This window comes from Periplaneta americana, chromosome 6, assembly GCF_040183065.1.
Source record: "Periplaneta americana isolate PAMFEO1 chromosome 6, P.americana_PAMFEO1_priV1, whole genome shotgun sequence".
Classification (NCBI taxonomy): domain Eukaryota; kingdom Metazoa; phylum Arthropoda; class Insecta; order Blattodea; family Blattidae; genus Periplaneta; species Periplaneta americana.
The window spans coordinates 155595823-155616605 of NC_091122.1; the positions used below are offsets into that span (position 1 = coordinate 155595823).

The 20783-nt window shown below is 33.9% G+C and overlaps 1 protein-coding gene across 3 annotated transcripts in view; it reads right to left on the reverse strand.

Annotated features, from left to right (window-relative positions):
• Positions 1-7647: 7647 nt before the first annotated feature.
• LOC138701957 (serine-rich adhesin for platelets-like) overlaps positions 7648-20783 on the reverse strand; it is a 73945-nt gene continuing 60809 nt past the window's right edge. For all 3 annotated transcript variants that reach the window (XM_069829348.1, XM_069829349.1, XM_069829347.1), the window contains 3 exons: positions 15532-15673; positions 10356-10500; positions 7648-8037 (listed from right to left, as the gene is read on the reverse strand). In XM_069829348.1, coding sequence (XP_069685449.1) covers positions 7933-8037; positions 10356-10500; positions 15532-15673 — 392 coding nt within the window. In that variant the 3' untranslated portion in view covers positions 7648-7932. The remainder of the gene's footprint in view (positions 8038-10355; positions 10501-15531; positions 15674-20783) is intronic.

Sequence of the window (20783 nt, forward strand, 5' to 3'; positions counted from 1 at the left end):
GTACCCAGCATTTTACTTGTTCCGTCTTTAGGGGAATTTACATGTGCCCAGCATTTTACTTGTTCCGTCTTTAGGGGAATTTACATGTGCCAAGGATTTTACTTGTACATATGCCCAGGATTTTACTTGTTCCGTCTTTAGGGGAATTTACATGTGCCCAGCACTTTACTTGTTCCGTCTTTAGGGGAATTTACATGTGTCCAGCATTTTACTTGTTCCGTCTTTAGGGTTATTTACATGTGCCCAGCATTTTACTTGTTCCGTCTTTAGGGGAATTTACATGTGCCCAGCATTTTACTTGTTCCGTCTTTAGGGGAATTTACATGTGTCCAGCATTTTACTTGTTCCGTCTTTAAGGGAATTTGCATATGTCCAGCATTTTACTTGTTTCGTCTTTAGGGGAATTTACATGTGCTCAGGATTTTACTTGTACTTGTGCCCAGGATTTTACTTGTTCCGTCTTCAGGGGAATTTGCATGTGTCCAGCATTTTACTTGTTCCGTCTTAACGGGAATTTGCATATGTCCAGCATTTTACTTGTTCCGTCTTTAGGGGAATTTACATGTGCCCAGCATTTTACTTGTTCCGTCTTTAGGGGAATTTACATGTGTCCAGCATTTTACTTCTTCCGTCTTTAGGGGAATTGACATGTTCCTAGCCTTTTACCTGTTCCGTCTTTAGGGGAATTTACATTGACGAAATTATAAACTCTTTTGAATTACGGGAATTTACAATACCCCACTCTCATACTCAGCCCTGCAGGACTCTACTGCCCACCCAGCATCGTGATGAATGTGAGGAGCTACAGTGAGTAAGGAAATCCGATTTTGCAAGCCAGCTTGAACGGCTCTGGGATCATGGTGCTAACCACACGTTTTCCCCGTAGTAGGTTACTGGTTGGGTCCCTTTCTGGCCACAGACTGTTCAGTTCAAGTGATATGATAATGGCGGATAATGAATTTATGATCTAACTGCTGTTTTTTGTCTATCAGAAATCTCAAAGGATATGCCCGGGATCGTACTCCAAAATGTTTTGATGTAAAGTCGTCAGTTGTCAGAGCTACGGCTAGGAAAAAAATAAAAATACCGTAGTTCACGTACTTTAAAACCTGACTTCAAACTCACTTCCTCTAACACAAACCTTATAGATATGCTTGGAATCGAACCTCGTTCACCTTGGATAGAGGAGTAATAACTCAAAGTTCAGCCGTCTCCTCATCTAGTATCAAGTAGGTAACAATAAAAGGTACGTAGTATATGACGTAATGAAAATCTTCCGATGGACTATTTATGATCATTATCACTTTGCAAGCTTCCATTTAAGTAGCGACAGAGCTGTAAATCTGCCTCTAATGATGCAATGCATTGTAATTACATTAACTCATCCATCATGAAGGATCTACAGAGTGATTAAAAAGTCATGAACTAACATGATGTGGATGTTCAATTCATATTAAGCTTTAAGAGATTCATGAAATTTAAGATTAATAATGGTTCATACCAAATATCAACGTAATCATTAAAAATAATCTCAAAACAAAACAAAGAAAAATTTCACTTATTAAAGTCACCTCAAAAAATAAATTCCCCTTTAATGAAGTAGTGTATTGCAATTATATTAACTCGTCCATCATGATGGGACTACAGAGTGATTAAAAAGCCATGAAATAACATGATGGGGATGCTCATTACATATTAAGCTTAAAGAGATTCACGAAATTTAAGGTTAATAATGTTCATACCAAATATCAACGTAATCATTAGAAATAATCTCAAAACAAAACAAAGAAAAATATCACTTATTAAAGTCACCTCAAAAAATAAATTCCCCTTTAATGAAGTAGTGTATTGCAATTATATTAACTCGTCCATAATGATGGGACTACAGAGTGATTAAAAAGCCATGAAATAACATGATGGGGATGCTCATTACATATTAAGCTTAAAGAGATTCACGAAATTTAAGGTTAATAATGTTCATACCAAATATCAACGTAATCATTAGAAATAATCTCAAAACAAAACAAAGAAAAATATCACTTATTAAAGTCACCTCAAAAAATAAATTCCCCTTTAATGAAGTAGTGTATTGCAATTATATTAACTCGTCCATAATGATGAGACTACAGAGTGATTAAAAAGCCATGAAATAACATGATGGGGATGCTCATTACATATTAAGCTTAAGGAGATTCACGAAATTTAAGATTAATAATGTTCATACCAAATATCAACGTAATCATTAAAAATAATCTCAAAACAAAACAAAGAAAAATATCACTTATTAAAGTCACCTCAAAAAATAAATTCCCCTTTAATGAAGTAGTGTATTGCAATTATATTAACTCGTCCATCATGATGAGACTACAGAGTGATTAAAAAGCCATGAAATAACATGATGGGGATGCTCATTACATATTAAGCTTAAAGAGATTCACGAAATTTAAGGTTAATAATGTTCATACCAAATATCAACGTAATCATTAAAAATAATCTCAAAACAAAACAAAGAAAAATATCACTTATTAAAGTCACCTCAAAAAATAAATTCCCTTTAATGAAGTAGTGTATTGCAATTATATTAACTCGTCCATAATGATGAGACTACAGAGTGATTAAAAAGCCATGAAATAACATGATGGGGATGCTCATTACATATTAAGCTTAAGGAGATTCACGAAATTTAAGATTAATAATGTTCATACCAAATATCAACGTAATCATTAAAAATAATCTCAAAACAAAACAAAGAAAAATATCACTTATTAAAGTCACCTCAAAAAATAAATTCCCCTTTAATGAAGTAGTGTATTGCAATTATATTAACTCGTCCATCATGATGGGACTACAGAGTGATTAAAAAGCCATGAAATAACATGATGGGGATGGTCATTACATATTAAGCTTAAAGAGATTCACGAAATTTAAGATTAATAATGTTCATACCAAATATCAACGTAATCATTAGAAATAATCTCAAAACAAAAGTAAGACAGATATAGAGAAGAAAAATATCACTTATTAAAGTAACCTCAAAAAATAAATTCCCCCGTAATGACATAGCGCATTGCAATTACATTAACTCGTCCATCATTATGGGTCTACAGAGTGATTAAAAAGTCATGAAATAACATGATGTGAATGCTCAATACATATTAAGCTTTAAGAGATTCATGAAATTTAAGATTAATAATGTTCATACCAAATATCAACGTAATCATTAAAAATAAACTCAAAACAAAGAAAGACAGATATAGAGAAGAAAAATATCACTTATTAAAGTCACCTTAAAAATTACAGAAAAAATGTGAAAATGTTATAGTAACCTGGGTGTAGGAGCTAGAGGTCTGCATCGGCCAGATTTAGTCGGATAAGTTGATGGCCCAGCTGGATCAGGACCCTGCTAACAAGGAAGGCTCACCAAGTGATAATAGATTTTCACAACGTTTGCTCCCTCATACATTTCATTTGAAATAAAAACCTCCCTATAAATTTCTACATGTACTGTATATATATATAATAAAAGTACACTATTATACTACAATACTACAAAAAAATTTTGAAAAGGTGTCAGGATACAGTCTACTGCGCATTTATTCATGAATGGGTGTCATTCACAATATAATAATGTTTCAAATTGTTTGTGTTATAATGTGAAATAATTTTTATTAAGAATTATCAAGTATACCTCCAAAGAAATATTATTTAACATGATTGTCTAAACATAAATTTCCTAAATAAATGATTCTAATAGGGCTATGTACAGCCTAGTATTAACACAATCTAGTATATACAGTCACGCAGCTCAATACGTAGTAAATATGCATCCACAGATAGTTGCTGACCACTAGGATCGCTACTATCGCCTCATTACAGACAATGCGAAATGGTACCGGCACAGTCTATTGTTCCTAGTACCACAGTCTAGTATATACAGTCGCGAAGCTCAATACGTAATAAATATGCAAACATTAGATAGTTGCTCACCACTAGGATCGCTAATATCGCCTCATTACAGGCAATACAAAATAGTATCGTCACAGTCTATTGTTTCTAGCACCCTCAAAACTCAAGCTCTCGTGACTGTATATAGTAGACTGTGCTAGTACCCTTAAAACTCCAGCTTCGTGACTGTATATACTACACTGTGGTATTAACTTTACATTACTGTAATAACATTCCCTGTACATTATACGCTCCTGATATTTTCTCGTATGTTCACTCAAACCACAGCGCCTGCAAAGTGCACTATGGTATATAACAGTTCATAACCTTGCCCGTGTCCTTGACATGCTGATGTACATTATTAAAAAAGCGTGTTATAAATTAATTAGTTAGGTTAAGGTTGAATGGCGACACCATTTTGTAGCATATATGATATCACAGGAATAACCTGCCACAGATCCTCTAGGTCTGTGACAGGTTGGTGTACCATTAAACAAGTGTTATCTTTCATTTTATAGGTTATTAAAATAATAAACCATGTATTGTGGGTCCCTATCACCACGGCATGGCGCGTCCTCAGGTTGCGGAAGAGGAGACGGCCTCCAGATATGGAGGGTAGCTGCGAAATATATTGAATAAGCAGTCGTGGACAGCCGATAAGGTTTGGTCCTCCAGCTTGGGGGTTGGGCGAAAGGCTAACAACCCATCACCGTAAAAAACAGCTTGTTACGAAACCTTCAAATAAGCCTCAGAATGGGACTGATTCTCCGGCACGACCACAGCAAAAGTGTTAGTTGGGAGGCCGGAGGGAAAAAGACCTTTGGGGAGGCCGAGACGTAGATGGGAAGATAATATTAAAATGGATTTGAGGGAGGTGGGATATGATGGTAGAGACTGGATTAATCTTGCTCAGGATAGGGACCAATGGTGGGCTTATGTGAGGGCGGAAATGAACCTCAGGGTTCCTTAAAAGCCAGTAAGTAAGTATTAAAATAATAAAATCGCATTTCTCGTGTGCTTTGATGTAGTAATAGTCAATATTCAGTGTTATTTTCTGGTAAAACAAAACGAAGACAAACAATACACTGTCATTTTCTTCCTTGTACATAGAAATAAGTGTGTTTTAAAAAGTCTTTACAATAAAAATGCATCATTTCGGAATATTCTTACATTCAAATCATAATGAATCATGGCCTTGAAGTACATATTTGAATTAATCTTACTTTAATAGACTTCTTTAATAGCTTACGAATATTGCGGAAAAACTGTTTCAAGATTGTAAAGTCCCCAGATCTGAATACACTTCAATTTTATTTATGGGCCCCTCTTATATCTATTGTTTACCCAACATATTTTATTCAAACAAACTTCCCCTAAAATAGGGGTTGTCCTGGAAGATAAAGTATACCAAATATACAAGTATTTGTAAAATTTTCGTGATAAATATAATTATTATTGTTGTACTAATAAATTTACTTTATATATTGATTTTTCAGAAGATAGATTGAATATTTCAGAGCTGTCAAAGAAACAGTCTTGGCCAAAGAGGTTCACAATGCTAATAAGTTTGAGAACCACTGGCACAGACTGGATGAGCCAGTAGCAAGTAATTCAGGGCTTGAACATCATAAGAGGAAACCCTTTAGAAAGAGTCAATTACCTGAAATGGACGCTTCATAATATAACTACATTCTTGTAAAAATGTCGCACATTTGATGTTTTATGTTAGGTTGTTAGTTTAAAATAATTATCTGTCATGTCACGTCATCTGTCATTGCTCCACATGTGTCAATGTTTGAAAGGATTTTGCATTATATTTGTTGACATGTGGAGTTTTCTTTTATGGAATGAGGATTAGTTGCTCAGACATGTTACATAAAAAAAGGTTATATAACTTTAATCTGGATCCAGCCAGGACAAGGAAAAGGAAGAGCAAAAGTGAAGGGTGAAGCTGAGAAGGGATCTGCTGTAAGAATCTGGATTGTCCAATTTGTAACAGTAAACCTCTAGAGTAAAAAATGACAACCCTCGAAATTAAAATTCATGAAATTTACAGTTTTTTGTCTGTAAACTATATACAAACCACATTATCTTATGTGAATATGCTAACAGGCAGTACAAATTAGAGATGGGTAAAAAAAGCTGGAACAGTTTATTTGAAACTGTTTCACAATTGAAACTGTTTCGATAACTGTTTCGTGATATAACCTGTTCCAACTGTTCCAAAGAGTGTTACACTGTTCCAGTGATAACTTCAACGTTCCACATGGTTCCAACAGATAAACAGTTCAGTTTCTAAACAGTTTTCCTCTTCTTTGTTGTCTGCAAAGGCAGTGTGTAGCACTATCATTGACCTCCAATCGAAAGTAGATATAATATTCATGTTCCAAACGGCCTTCATGCAACAGTAGCCTATGTAGGATCGCGCAATTTAATTGTACGAATCAAATTCCCTAATAAATCTCCTAATTATTAGCTGTCCATTGATGGAGAATATGTTCATGGTGCCCTGACATAGTGTTAATTATTAATATACCGTGAAAAATATCATCGGCTAATATCATTATTAAACTCTCCTAGGGTTATATGCGTTATTTCTACTAAAAATGATTTATTTTGAATTGTAGTTATTTACTGTACCCTTAATAGTAACTTACGAAAACTATCTTTCGTTGTCATAATACACTGAACAGCTGATTTAAAGACGATTCAAGGGCCTTCTCTTTTTCCAGCTAAAGATTGAAGTAAATGTAAATAAATGCAAGTGGCATAATGGTTCCTGATTGGCTATTGGATGCACAACGCCTCCAAACTCATGCTTGTCATCTTCTTCCTCACATTAAAATAGTTCCTTCTAAAATAATAAAATGTATAATATACATGGAATACGAGTGAATTAAAGATGCTTATAAGAACACTTTCTTACGATTTAAACAACATGTTTATATTAGTAGTTTCAGACATTGCGTGTTAAATCATTGTAACGTGTATTATGGCAACGCGCATGCGTAAAGGCATTAAATCCCTCCCAAGGTGACTTGCAGCTTCACAGAGCACATCAGCACAGCTGGTATAACACAGTGCGAGATTCAGTGTTGCCAACTTCAAATAAATTACTGTAGAATTAAAGAAATTTTCCACTCTTCAAAGAATAACATTTAATCACGAATCTACAGAAAAAGAAAATCCACTAATCCCAGTAGAGAAATAATAAATATTAACCCTCTGTGAGCATTTTACGGGTTAGTTCAATGAATGTGTTGAAATGTCTGCAATATATCAGACGGTGGCTGCCCTGCGTGCTCACTTGCTGAAAATAATGCGCCCTGGTGGCTGCTTTGGTAGCTAGCTTGCGATTGCGGAGTAATACATTTCAGTTTTGTTTACGTCTACTTCAATCTTTAGTTGGAAATAGTTTTGAAACATGTTCCCGAAGCTGATGAGAGGTTGAAATAGTTGGAACACTTGGCACTGATGTTGTAAACATATTCTTATGAAAAAGTTTTTTTGAAACTGTTATTTTGGAACAGTTTCGTTCATGAAACAGTTACAGTCGAAACTGTTTCTTAAAAAGAACATTTTATCCCATCTCTAGTACAAATACACTGCTTGAAAGAATAACAATCTTGTTTTTCCAGTAAAAATGCAGGTTATCATTATTTACACACGAGATCTTCAATTATAGACGGGTCTTTTAAACGATACTATTTAAAATCATTTATTTATAACACATTCGTGTTGAGGAACTCTCCGAACACTATCAACAAGAAACAGTGCCATTACAAATTTGTTGTCTCACAATTTATAATTAGCAAAAGGTATGTACATGCGATATTTACAAGAGTATTATATAAAACGATCTTTTTCTATTTTCACACATAAATATAAAAGAAAACTTTATGTACATACAAAAATACAAAGAACTACATTACTGGCTTGCCAATGGCAATTGTGGTCAATGTTCAGGTGCTCTGTTTTCTCCAGAAATTATCTAGGCTTCTCTCCATGAACAAAATTCAGTAAGTGATCCAAATCTAAATTTTTAAGTTGCTGCAGTGCATGAATATTGTCTGGTCGAATTCTCTTCTCAGCCTGTAACAAAAAGCCGTAAGGTAAATTTTATTACTCTTACATTCTCCGGGTTCCTTAAAAGCCACTAAGTAAGTAAAGGAGTTTACTTGTGCTGGTTCCTTGGACACGTCTTAAGCAGGAACCACTGTATTACATTTCTTACATCCAATCCCAAAGAAGAGATCGTAAAAATCTAAGCACAAGTCGAATTACTGTCTGCGAAATTTATCTGGGCAGCTAAAAGAGAGAGGGGTCGCTTCTATTTTTATTTTATTTTATTGGGTTATTTTACGACGCTGTATCAACATCTAGGTTATTTAGCGTCTGAATGATATGAAGGTGATAATGCCGGTGAAATGAGTCCAGGGTCCAGCACCGAAAGTTATCCTGCATTTGCTCGGATTGGGTTGAGGGGAAAACCCCGGAAAAAACCTCAACCAGGTAACTTGCCCCAACCGGGATTCGAACCCGGGCCACCTGGTTTCGCAGCCAGACGCTCTGACCATTACTCCACAGGTGTGGACAGGGGTCGCTTCTGGAGGTAGCGGGCAGGAGAAGGAAGGATGGTCTACGAGGTGGGTAAAATACATTTAATTTCCTCTGAGTGTCATTTACATTTCTTACTGTTGCTGTATTTGAATTTCTCCACCTTTTCTGTGGATAAATTTCCAATTTTTATATTTCCATTTCGTACTATTCCCAAGAAACTAGTTCGATTAATTAAAATGTGTCTCAGTGAAACGTACAGCAGAGTCCGTATAGGTCAGTTTCTGTCAGATGCGTTTCCAATTCACTGTTGGCTAAAGCAAGGAGATGCACTATCACCTTTACTTTTTAACTTTGCTCTAGAGTATGCCATTCGGAAAGTCCAGGATAACAGAGAGGGTTTGGAATTGAACGGGTTACATCAGCTGCTTGTCTATGCGGATGACGTGAATATGTTAGGAGAAAATCCACAAACGATTAGGGAAAACACGGGAATTTTACTGGAAACAAGTAAAGAGATAGGTTTGGAAGTAAATCCCGAAAAGACAGAGTATATGATTATGTCTCGTGACGAGAATATTGTACGAAATGGAAATATAAAAATTGGAAATCTATCTTTTGAAGAGGTGGAGAAGTTCAAATATCTGGGAGCAACAGTAACAAATATAAATGATACTCGGGAGGAAATTAAACACAGAATAAATATGGGAAATGCCTGTTATTATTCGGTTGAGAAGCTTTTATCATACAGTCTGCTGTCGAAAAATCTGAAAGTTAGAATTTATAAAACAGTTATATTACCGGTTGTTCTTTATGGTTGTGAAACTTGGTCTCTCACTTTGAGAGAGGAACAGAGATTAAGGGTGTTTGAGAAGAAGGTGCTTAGGAAAATATTTGGGGCTAAGAGGGATGACGTTACAGGAGAATGGAGAAAGTTACACAACACAGAACTGCACGCATTGTATTCTTCACCTGACATAATTAGGAACATTAAATCCAGACGTTTGAGATGGGCAGGGCATGTAGCACGTATGGGCAAATCCAGAAATGCATATAGAGTGTTAGTTGGGAGGCCGGAGGGAAAAAGACCTTTAGGGAGGCCGAGACGTAGATGGAAAGATAATATTAAAATGGATTTGAGGGAGGTGGGATATGATGATAGAGAATGGATTAATTTTGCTCAGGATAGGGACCAATGGCGGGCTTATGTGAGGGCGGCAATGAACCTCCGGGTTCCTTAAAAGCCAGTAAGTAATTAAGTAAGTACTATGTTCTAGTCACGAGACATAATCATATACTCTGTCTTTTCGGGATTTATTATCTCTTTACTTGCTTCAAGTGTTTTCCCTAATAATTTATAATTTATAATACATCTAGACGATACCAGCAGTGATGACTGTTATGATGATGATGATGATGATGATGATGATGATGAAGGGAAGAGGAGGAGGAGGAAGAAGAAGAAGAATATTGATAATGATTGTATGTGAAAGTGAACTTTTTGGAAACCCAACAACTACAGACCTGTGCTTCTACTTGAAAGACTTCATGTATCGCTTACCATCAGTAGCTCATGGCCAGATACGAATATTGTAATAATTGGAGTTGTGATCATAATGTATAGCACATGTATTTTGTGAAACCATGGGTACTTTCACCTACCATATCCAATGGAATGCACTGAAATTAAATACCGAATGATGTTTTTGTGACTGTACGTACAACTGCTGCAGCGACGTCAGGTAGCCAGCAGACAGCTACGGGGCAGCGAGAGAGCACTAGGGAACCCAGCCGCCTAGATAAGTTGCGCGGACAATAGCTGAAATGTGCAATGAAATCCCTGTTCAATTCACCTGTATTCCCATGTCTTCAGAAGACGCTTTTCTCTTCTTTGGAGGAAGAGTTCTGCCACTGGAAGATGATGAAAGATTTGCTTCTTTTTGAGCTGATTTTTCTTGAAGCTTCCCAGTTTCCTGCACTGGTTGTTCTTCAAGCAATCTGTAGGTTTAAACAATGTCACATAATAATGCACTACAAAATTGTAAGTTTCAATCATATGAGTTATTTTCAAAAGCCTCCAAACACAATCAACTTAGCTCTTTCTCCACATGGATTCTATTTTCTGCTGAAAGTTGACTCTATCAGTATGGTAGCAAATATGACAATCTCATAAAATGTATTTGTTAACATAAGAAATGTTATCCTTCTTGATAATAATTAAAATAAAATGTGGTGATAACATTTGAATCGCTTCATAAAGAAAGGGCATCAGTCCAGTTTAGCTAACAAGGAGAGGACACGCTCTGTATATCACTGAATTAAATAAGATTCTGTAAGATGAAAGTACAAGACGTACTGTTTAAAGTCATACCTGGTATGGGTGGCCAATGACCACTCGTTTTGGAAATATTGGCTATTGTTTGTGACGTACTTCCGTTAGGTGCCTAATAGGAAAGCATTAGACTGTGTAACAGCGTAGCTCATATGGTTGGATGCTGAGTTGTTATCCAGGCAACCCCTGTTCGAATCCTAATGCCTTCTCATTTTTTTTAAACTTGATATTATTTTTTTTTTCATTTATTTATTTATTGTCGCTTTAACTTATAACAAAAGTCATATCGCGACTCAAATTAAATTATTATTATTATTATTATTATTATTATTATTATTATTATTATAACCAAAAGGACAATTTGGCTCAAGAGTGCAACGTCAAGTAGATGAACTCACTTCTAAATTCAGAAATATATAACACGTTCTTCATCAGGAAAGCTGACATCTCAACTCCATAAGCAATACCTGGAGAAAGTAATAAAGACATGTGAAAGAGCAGCCATTTCTTCTAATTCTCGACTCGTGGGAAGGTAGATAAATCCTTTTTTTTAAGATGAAATATTTACAAATGAAGAAAGTGAAGTAACATGCAACCTTAAAGTGATTTCACCCAAATGTACTGGATTATGCCAGTCCTGTGATGTTTATTTTTTTAGACAGGTGAAGATTTTTATCAAATATTTGCAAAATAGCTCTTTCATTTTACAAACTGGACGACAAATTGCTTCAAGGGAGGATGCCCTCAAAATTCACTCCTTAATTCACTTTCAGTTGTCAGCTCCTATATTCAAAGCCATGTTGAAATATGCGTGGTATGCATCAAAATTAATAAACGAGCGAGAAGTGTTTGTGACTGTGAAAAATGTCTGTTTCAACAGAAGTGCGGAAAAATGTGTGTGACTGTGGACAACCTTCTTTCATTTGCTGTGCATGGTGCAGGAAATAAGTATGTTTTGTGTGTTGTTATGACATTTATCATAATGAATCATGTACAAAATGAAGTGGAATAGAAACAGAACAGACACCAATTACCTGCCTACATGAGCAATATTTCCTTGTTTACAATACAATGTTAGTGAATTAGTAATTTGTTTAAAACATGATGAAGCGTTCAATACATTGAGAAATATGAGATATGTAAATAGATTACTGTGATCACACTATTAATCATTATTAAAAGAAAAAAATATAGGACTAGTTAAGATTCGAACTCAGGTTGCCTGGATAACAACTCAGCACCCAACCATATGAGCTACGCTTTCATACAGTCTAATGCTTCCATATTAGGTACCTAACGGAAGTACGTCACAAACAATAGCCAATATTTCCAAAACGAGGGGTCATTGGCCACCCATACCAGGTATGATTTTAAACAGTACTTCTTGTATTTTCATCTCACACAATCTTATTTCATTCGGTGATACACAGAGCATGTCCTCTCCTTGTAAGTTGTGGGAAATGAAGAAAAACTGTTCGAACTGATGCCCCTTCCTTTACAAAACGCTCACATTCCGAACACAATATCACAATGAAAGAAATGTTGGACTGGTTTCTTTTCTTGATAAAATGATGTGCTGAACATTCAAGATGGGAAATTCAATGTTAACTCAATTTCGAAAAAAATGTGACTGATGCCCTTTCTTTATGAAGTGATTCATTTTTAAAATATCACGACTCGAAAATGCTGCATCACTGGCGTGACTTAACACAATACAACAGCTGTTTTCGAGTTGGAAGAGGTGAATTCAGTGCTTCCTGCAATATCGTTTTATTACTACCAATCTCTTGTTCATCCATTGTAGAAATTTACTATGGCATCTGTTCTTGGTGAAGAGTTGTTCACCAAGAAATTTTATGTGAACGTGTTGAAAAATTCCTGCCATATTTTTTTTTGAGATTATGTAACAGGATAGAACAGTCATGTCAATTGATGCCCATACGAGCAGGTGCGCGCTTTAGAGCTCAGGAGAGCCTGAGCGCTTTACAGCGGAAAGGAAAGAGACAGCCGAATATGCCGCTTGGTCGAGCTATATTCAGAGATGGCCAGCACTGATTCAATAGATAAAGGGAAGAGAACTTATTAAAACTGTATCCATGTTAATTTTTAGATTTGTCTGAGAAGTATAAGTGCATTATAAGAATGTAAGTTTTAATTTTAATGCTCATTTTTCACAAGTTTGATTTTTTTGTTCAAAAGAAATATTTTCTCAACTTTTTTTTATGGAAAAGTGAAATTTTCAGATATAGACCTATTTATTTAGTAGCCTTACAGAACGTTTTTGTAAATCTAATATACAGTACCATAAATACGTATTACTGAAGATAGTGCATTGATAATATTGAAAATATTTGCATGGAAATGGTTTGTAAGGAAATGAATTAACAAAGCAACTACTGTTACATCATAAGCAAAAGATACGTGCCCATGTGTTGTAAAAATGTCAGCTCTATAACTTCAGCAGATTTCGAGAAAATAATTTTATATTCTGATGATAGAAAGTTGCTCACCAATATCACCTTAAAAGCATAACGCATTAAGAGTTTTGTTATGGAATATTAGTTACACTTAAAACATAATATAGCACCTAGGTAACTTTGCTTTGTACTGTAACATTGTTTTGATTAGTTTATTGATTACTTTTATAAGGTTAAAGGTACCATCAATATCAATTCCAACTTATCATGTCATACTCAGTCTCTTTTTTTGGAATATCACTTTCTTTATGAATGATGTGTTTCATCCATTTAGTACAGTATAATTGTATTACTATGGAATTTATGTGAATATTCCTTCTTAACTCTTTATTATGTTATTAACATTTAAAACACAATTGCAATATTAAGAAATTAGTATTAGTACTTTTGTTTTACAGACAATATACATAATATCAAACAGAAAGAAGCCATATAAAAATAACGACATAAAATTTCACTTCCGTTTGAACTTTGTGCACCACTGTTTTCTTAATCCAACAGGCTGCTTATTCATATACACAACCATTCCTCTTCCCATACTTAGCGCTTGATGCCCGCGCACAATGTCAAGGTCAGAAAAATGCGTTTGCTTTGACATCACTAGGATAGAAGAAGACTAAATAGGATCCTTTTGAGAGATGAATCGGGGTAGTGATTTAAACATAATTATTAATATCATTGTGGTCTTTCATGAATGGGTTTTGAGAAAAGTAGCATTTTTAATTGAATAGTGGAATGCGCATTCCAGGAAAACAGGAGACAGAGAGGTGATGATATCAAGGGATTTTGTAGAACAAATACCAACAAGTGTGTCCTATGCTGGTTTGTTGTGTAACATTGACGGTTTGGGTGTAATTTCATTGGAACAAAGTGTGTGATAAAAAGACATGATAACTGTGTGTTCAGTGACCGCAGAAGTCAAAAGCAAGACTAGAGTGGGAAGGAGGAAATGCACAGCCACAAATGTCCCTCTGTGATGCGTCAGCTTACTGAACCTTACATATAATGCAATTTTACGATTCAATCGCTACTGTTATATGAATATGTGTTGCAAAGGTGCCAATGTTTGTGGAAATAAAATTACTTGCAGTACATTCTGCTTCCATTATTATTATTATTATTATTATTATTATTATTATTATTATTATTATTATTAATAATAATAATAATTTGTAATTGCTTATTTTACGACAATTATCAACTGCTATGGTTATCTAGCATCTGAATGTAATGAAGGTAATACTGCCAGCAAAATGAGTCCAGGGTCCAGTGCCGAAAATTACCCAACATTTGCTCTTAATGGGTAGAGAAAAAAACCCGAAAGAAACCTCAACCAGATAACTTGTCCCAATCAGGATTTGAACCTGGGCCCACTAATTTCATGGTGAGTAATAATAATAATAATAATAATAATAATAATAATACTAATAATCTTCTTCTTCTTCTTCCTTTCAAGTATTAGGCCAAATGGCCTGTTACGATCTCACAGGTAAATTTTCAATCCAGCGCTTCTTTGGACGACCAAGAGATCTCTTCCCGTTTGGATGATAGTGGAGCATGACTTTTGGGATTCTATCTCTATGGATGCGATGCACATGATTTATCCAGTTGTTCTGATAATGTTTTACGTGATTAATTACAGGTTCTAGTTGTAATTCTTCCATTACATCTTCATTGCGTTTGTGATCCCATTTTGTATATCCCACTGTATATCTCATAAATTTCATTTCATTAGCCGTTATTCTGCTTTCGTCTTTCTTCCTCAATGTCTTTGCCTCACTGCCGTAACAAAGTACAGTCTCGCCAAGGTCTTGTATAGGCGAATTCTAGTATGCCTTTGTACTAGGGAAGGTTTCATAATGTTATTATTCCCATTGTTTTGGTGTATTTAGAAATTTTCTGTGAAATGTCTACTTCATCGAAAAAAGATAATGTGTATCCGAGATATGTAAAATAATTTACTCTTTCTAATATTTTTCAATCTAAACATTTTGCTAGGCACAGGGTATTTTCCGCAGAAGGCCATAATTTTAGTTTTTTCTTTATTGATTTTAATATCATATTTAATTCCAATTTTGTTAAAATTAAAAATTGAAAATAATAATAATAATAATAATAATAATAATAATAATAATAATAATAATAATAATAATAAAATTCAAATTCTAAGTTCGTGCATTTGCCTAATTCAACATAAAGTATAGGACACGAATAACTCACCTATTACAATCTAAAGTTTGGTCTGATGATGCACCAGGAAGACTTAAATTATCTTTTATAACAGGAGGTGTATCTTCGCCTGAGTTCTCAACTCTACTGCTTCCCACTAAGGCATACGTCATCAGATCGTCATCAGATGGGACTAGAGGGAATGAAGACATTTCATATTAGCTTATAATCATGTAAATTGAAATAGAAATACAAATTAAATTCCTAAGGCTATTAAATCTATTAAAGGAAAGAAACTTTTGGAATTGCTACTTATCAAAAAGAGTTATTACGAAATTAAATCATACACTAACCCCTCAATCTGTGTCGACGTATCCATACACGTCTCACTCTGATGCAGATCCATTGTGATCTGATGTACATGAGTATGTTCTATGCACAGTCTAGTTTATTGTAGGGGATTTATGGTAAATACCGCCTGGGAGCAGGGCATGGAACATTTAAATTAATGGCTTGAGGGGAAATCACAGTCTAGTAAATACAGTCACGAAGCTCAATACGTAGTAAATATGCATCCATAGATAGTTGCTAATGACTAGGATCGCTAATATCACCTCATTACAGACAATGTGAAATAGCACCGGCACAGTCTATTGTTCCTACCACCCTCACAACTCGAGCTTCGTGACTGTGTATTCTAGACTGTGGGATAATTATAACACAGCACTAATATCACAGTCTAGAATATAGAGACACGAAGCTTAATTCGTAGTAAATATGTAGCTACATATAGTTGCTAACCACTAGGATCGCTGCTATCGCCTCATTACAGATAATGCAAAATAGTACCTGCACAGTCTATTGTTCCTAGCACCCCCATAAACACGAGCTTCGTCATTGTATAACTAGACTGTGCTAATACCAAGAAGGAATCACTCACTTTTATCGAAATGGATTGGACTGTTTACATTGGACAATATCTAGAACAAATATTTGTATATTAATAGTGTTCAAGAATTTTAGTCCTGAACCTCCAAAACAAAGGATTTAATTCCTAGGATTATGACGAACCATACGAGTTATTTTCAAAAGCCTCTAAACACAATCAACTTAGCTCTTTCTCCACATGGATTCTATTTTCTGCTGAAAGTTGAGTCTTTCAGTATGGTAGCAAATATGGGAGGTTTACGAAGAAGTGCACTGCTTGGCTGAGAATGGGTCAACGAGAAGAGCAAATATTATAGCCACCAATCACCGGAATCAAAAAAGCCTCATTCTTGACCCCACTGTCCATTTTGAGAAGGATGATCAACAAGCCAATAACGTTAACGATGAAAAGAAGTCTATTTACAACCCATGTATTCCTCACTTCAGCGAGAGATACAAAATGAATATTAATACAGGGAAGTGAAAGGACTTCTTTTTGGCACCAGGGGAACTTCATTTAAGTTAACCAAAACCATTCTCCTTTCTCTTAAATTTTCTAATGAGGACATTAACAAAATTTGTCTAATGGTATTGAGAGATTCATTATCCATTTTACACAATCACTTGTATAATACTATGTAATTTTTTTAAATTATTTATTTATTTATTTATTTTTTTACTTCATTTCATTACTCTTCAATGTATTTTCATCTCATGTTTCTCCGAAATCAAATTGTACTTTATTTTTAAATTTATCATTGTTCCGTATTCTCTCCACAATCATATTGTATTTTTAATTTAACCTCTGCTTTGTATTCTGGATTCTAGTGGTCAGCCGTAGATGTCGGCCAGATGTCCCAAATTGTGGAATTTGTGTATGTATTTGCTAACATAAGAAATGTTATCCTTCCTGATAATAATTAAAATAAAATGTGGTGATAACATTTTAAATACAATAGCTCTTTTCGAGTTGGAAGAGGTAAATCAGTGCTTCCTGCAATTTCGTTTTATTGCTATCAATCTCTTGTTTGTTACCCACTGTATAAATTTATTATATTTTCGAGTTGGAAAATGAAGAAGAGAGAAATACAGTAGAATTTCGATTATCTGAGGTCCTGTGTTATCTGAGCTCGATCCAAAAAAAAAAAAAGGGGGGGGGAGGAAGAAAAAGAAAGTGTGCCCAGTTGAAGGAAATAAATTTGTAATGGATAAGTTTAGACAAGAATTATAAAAAAGGAGAAGAGAGAAATACAGTAGTGTCTTGATTAGCCGAGGTTTCGTGTTATCTGAGCCTGATAATAAAATAAAATAATAATAAAAAAAAAAACCTGTAAAAATGGTCGTGTTTCCATCAGCGTTAAAAGATACAACTGTTTCATGACTCAAGTCTCACCGCTCTTATCGAACTGGTATCAGACTGAATGCGCAATGCAATGATCCATTTGTTTTGCAGCTCGCGGCTGTATTTTTAAATGTCTGGAGTTATATTAACCTGATTTGTTCATTTTATTTATGTCCGGTTTCTGGAAAGATAGTTAACTCTACATACAGAGTTATCTACGATTTAACGTGCTGATATCTATACTAATAATAAATCTGAAGCCGAAATTTTTCTGGTAATTTTCGATTTTCCAAAAATAATTGGTCCTAACATATATAATTAACCGCCCTGAAACCGAAAATCGCTTTTTTGAAATTTTTGTTTGTATGTCTGTCTGTCTGTCTGTCTGTCTGTATGTTTGTTACCTTTTCACGCGATAATGGATAAATGGATTTCGATGAAAATTGGAATATAAATTATGTTCGTTGTAACTTATATTTTAGGCTATATGGCATTCAAAATAGATTATTTAAAAGGGGGGGTTATAAGGGGGCCTGAATTAAATAAATCGAAATATCTCGCTTATTATTGATTTTTGTGAAAAAAGTTACACAGTTTCTTTAAAAATAATTTGCGATAAGTTTTATTCCTTGAAAAATTTTGATGGGACTGATATTTAATGAGATAAATGAGTTTTAAAATTAAAATTACTGCCATCTAAGGCCGTATAATGAAATAAAAAACAAATGACTTCATCTATAAGGGGCCTTGGACAGCAACAATCGAAAGCTATGAAAGATAGCCTACAGAGAATGTTTCTGTGTTTGTATGAAGTAATATCGGAAGCTAAATTAACCGATTTGTATAATTAATTATTATTTCACCATTGGAAAGTGTAGTTTCTCTAGATAGCCATAATGCTATAATGTTATTACAGTAACTTCTGATATAATATAATATAATATAATATAATATAATATAATATAATATAATATAATATAATATAATATAATATAATATAATATAATATAATATAATATAATATAATATAATATAATATAATATAATATAATATAATATAATATAATATAATATAATATAATATAATATAATATAATATATTATGTAATGTAATATTATATAATATAATTTAAGTTATTTGAAGGGTTCAGAACCATAGTGGGCCAAACGCCATTTACTGAATACGTAGAAAACAAGGGTTAAAATTAAGTTATTACCATAATTCAATGGAAACTTATAACAAGTAAAATAAAGTATACACATTAAATCTAAATGATGTCAATGTTCATTAAAATATGGTTGCATGTAATAAAAATTAGAAACATGTTAAAGAATTGTCATTGCACCAATGAGTGGTCTCTGGACCAAAATGATCGCATTTTAATTATTTTGATGCAATTTTAATTAAGTAACATATTAAACGATTTATCCTCCTATCAAACACGAATGTTCCCTGGATCAAATGTCCTATTTTAATTATGTAATTACTTTATATTTATTTCTAACAGGTGCAGCGCAGCGCACGGGTACGGCTAGTGTTTAAAATAAGTTTCCGAAACAACAGTTCTCGTCATCATTACAGTTATCTGTGCTTCAACTGAAAACTGTGCCTTCAGTTGTAGTTATCCGGCTGTTAGTACTGATTCAAACAAATACCAATATGCAGCACTACTGCATTACTGTTTTGTAAACATTAATAACTGATATTAAGTAATAATATAGACCATAATAAATTAATTTACTATATCTATATATATAATTTGAACTGGTAATGGAAATTACAGGAAAACGGCTGAACGGATTTTAATAAATGACCCCTCATTTTGAAGCTTGGAACCCAAAGTTTTTCAGAAAAATAGTAGTTTTCAGTAAAATGTCAATTTTTCAACATAACTTTCCTATTTTCTAAATCTATCTGTCGCCACTAACTAATTGCATTTCAGAATAAAACAAAACACACACTACAGTAAACAATATTACACGAAGGCCATAATCTGCAAGAATGCTGACATATTTAGAGCTCAAATTAAATTGGTTATTAAAAACTTCAAGGCTTACTAAAAACAATTTACAGGTTTGATTCTGTGGTGTGTAATTTTCTGAGTACAGCTGTGTATTGGATATTAAAATCTACAAAACTTGAGGTGATTTGATGACATTATTACCATTAGAAATGAAATATTACTATAGTTAATGCCATGCTGTGACTATTTTTCAATAATTATACATATTAATGCTACGTATATTGATGATTTGAAAGTGAAACGTTTTGGGGTTATATAAGTAGATGTAGAGAATATCTTAAATTAGATCTTGATTTCTATAATTTACTGAGTGGTGGCTATATAGTATATGTTACAGAAAACTATAAAACTTACGTAAGATAATAATATTGTTATTAAAAATAAAATATTTTTATAGTTATTAATCAAGTGGGGTTGGGTCTTTTTCATATATTTAATGGTGGTGTGGTGTAGATATTTATACTCGTGATTCTCTTCAGTACTGGCTTGAGAGAGCGCAAAAATTAGAGTATTACTTACTGATAAAATAAGAGGCCTACAAGATTTTGTAATTTCCTGATAATTTCAGCAAGATCTCTTAGCAGGATAAAATGATTTTACTCTCTACATTTCAAGGTAGTTTACGAAACATGCAGCAGCTATACTAAGATGCTATGTCTATTGTTCGAAAGCACAGCAAACCTGAAATTTTTTTTAACTTTCACCTACAATCCGCAATGACCTGAAATAGCTACTGCTTTACTCCTACATGAAAAACCGACTGACAGTCCTAACATTGTTACTTGCGTTTTCGCGTTCAAACTAAAAAACTGAAGGTGTATAGGTTCAAGAAAAAGTATTTGGTACAAAAAAACCATTCAAAGGGAATATGTTTCATTATTATGGAAGCAAATAACTTTCAGAATGTCTGGTATTCTTCATTAAAAATAAATCTGAAAAATGTTTATTTGAACGTCTAATGAACTTAGTTTGCAGTATTTGCTGCACAAGCCACTAGTTAGCGATATAAT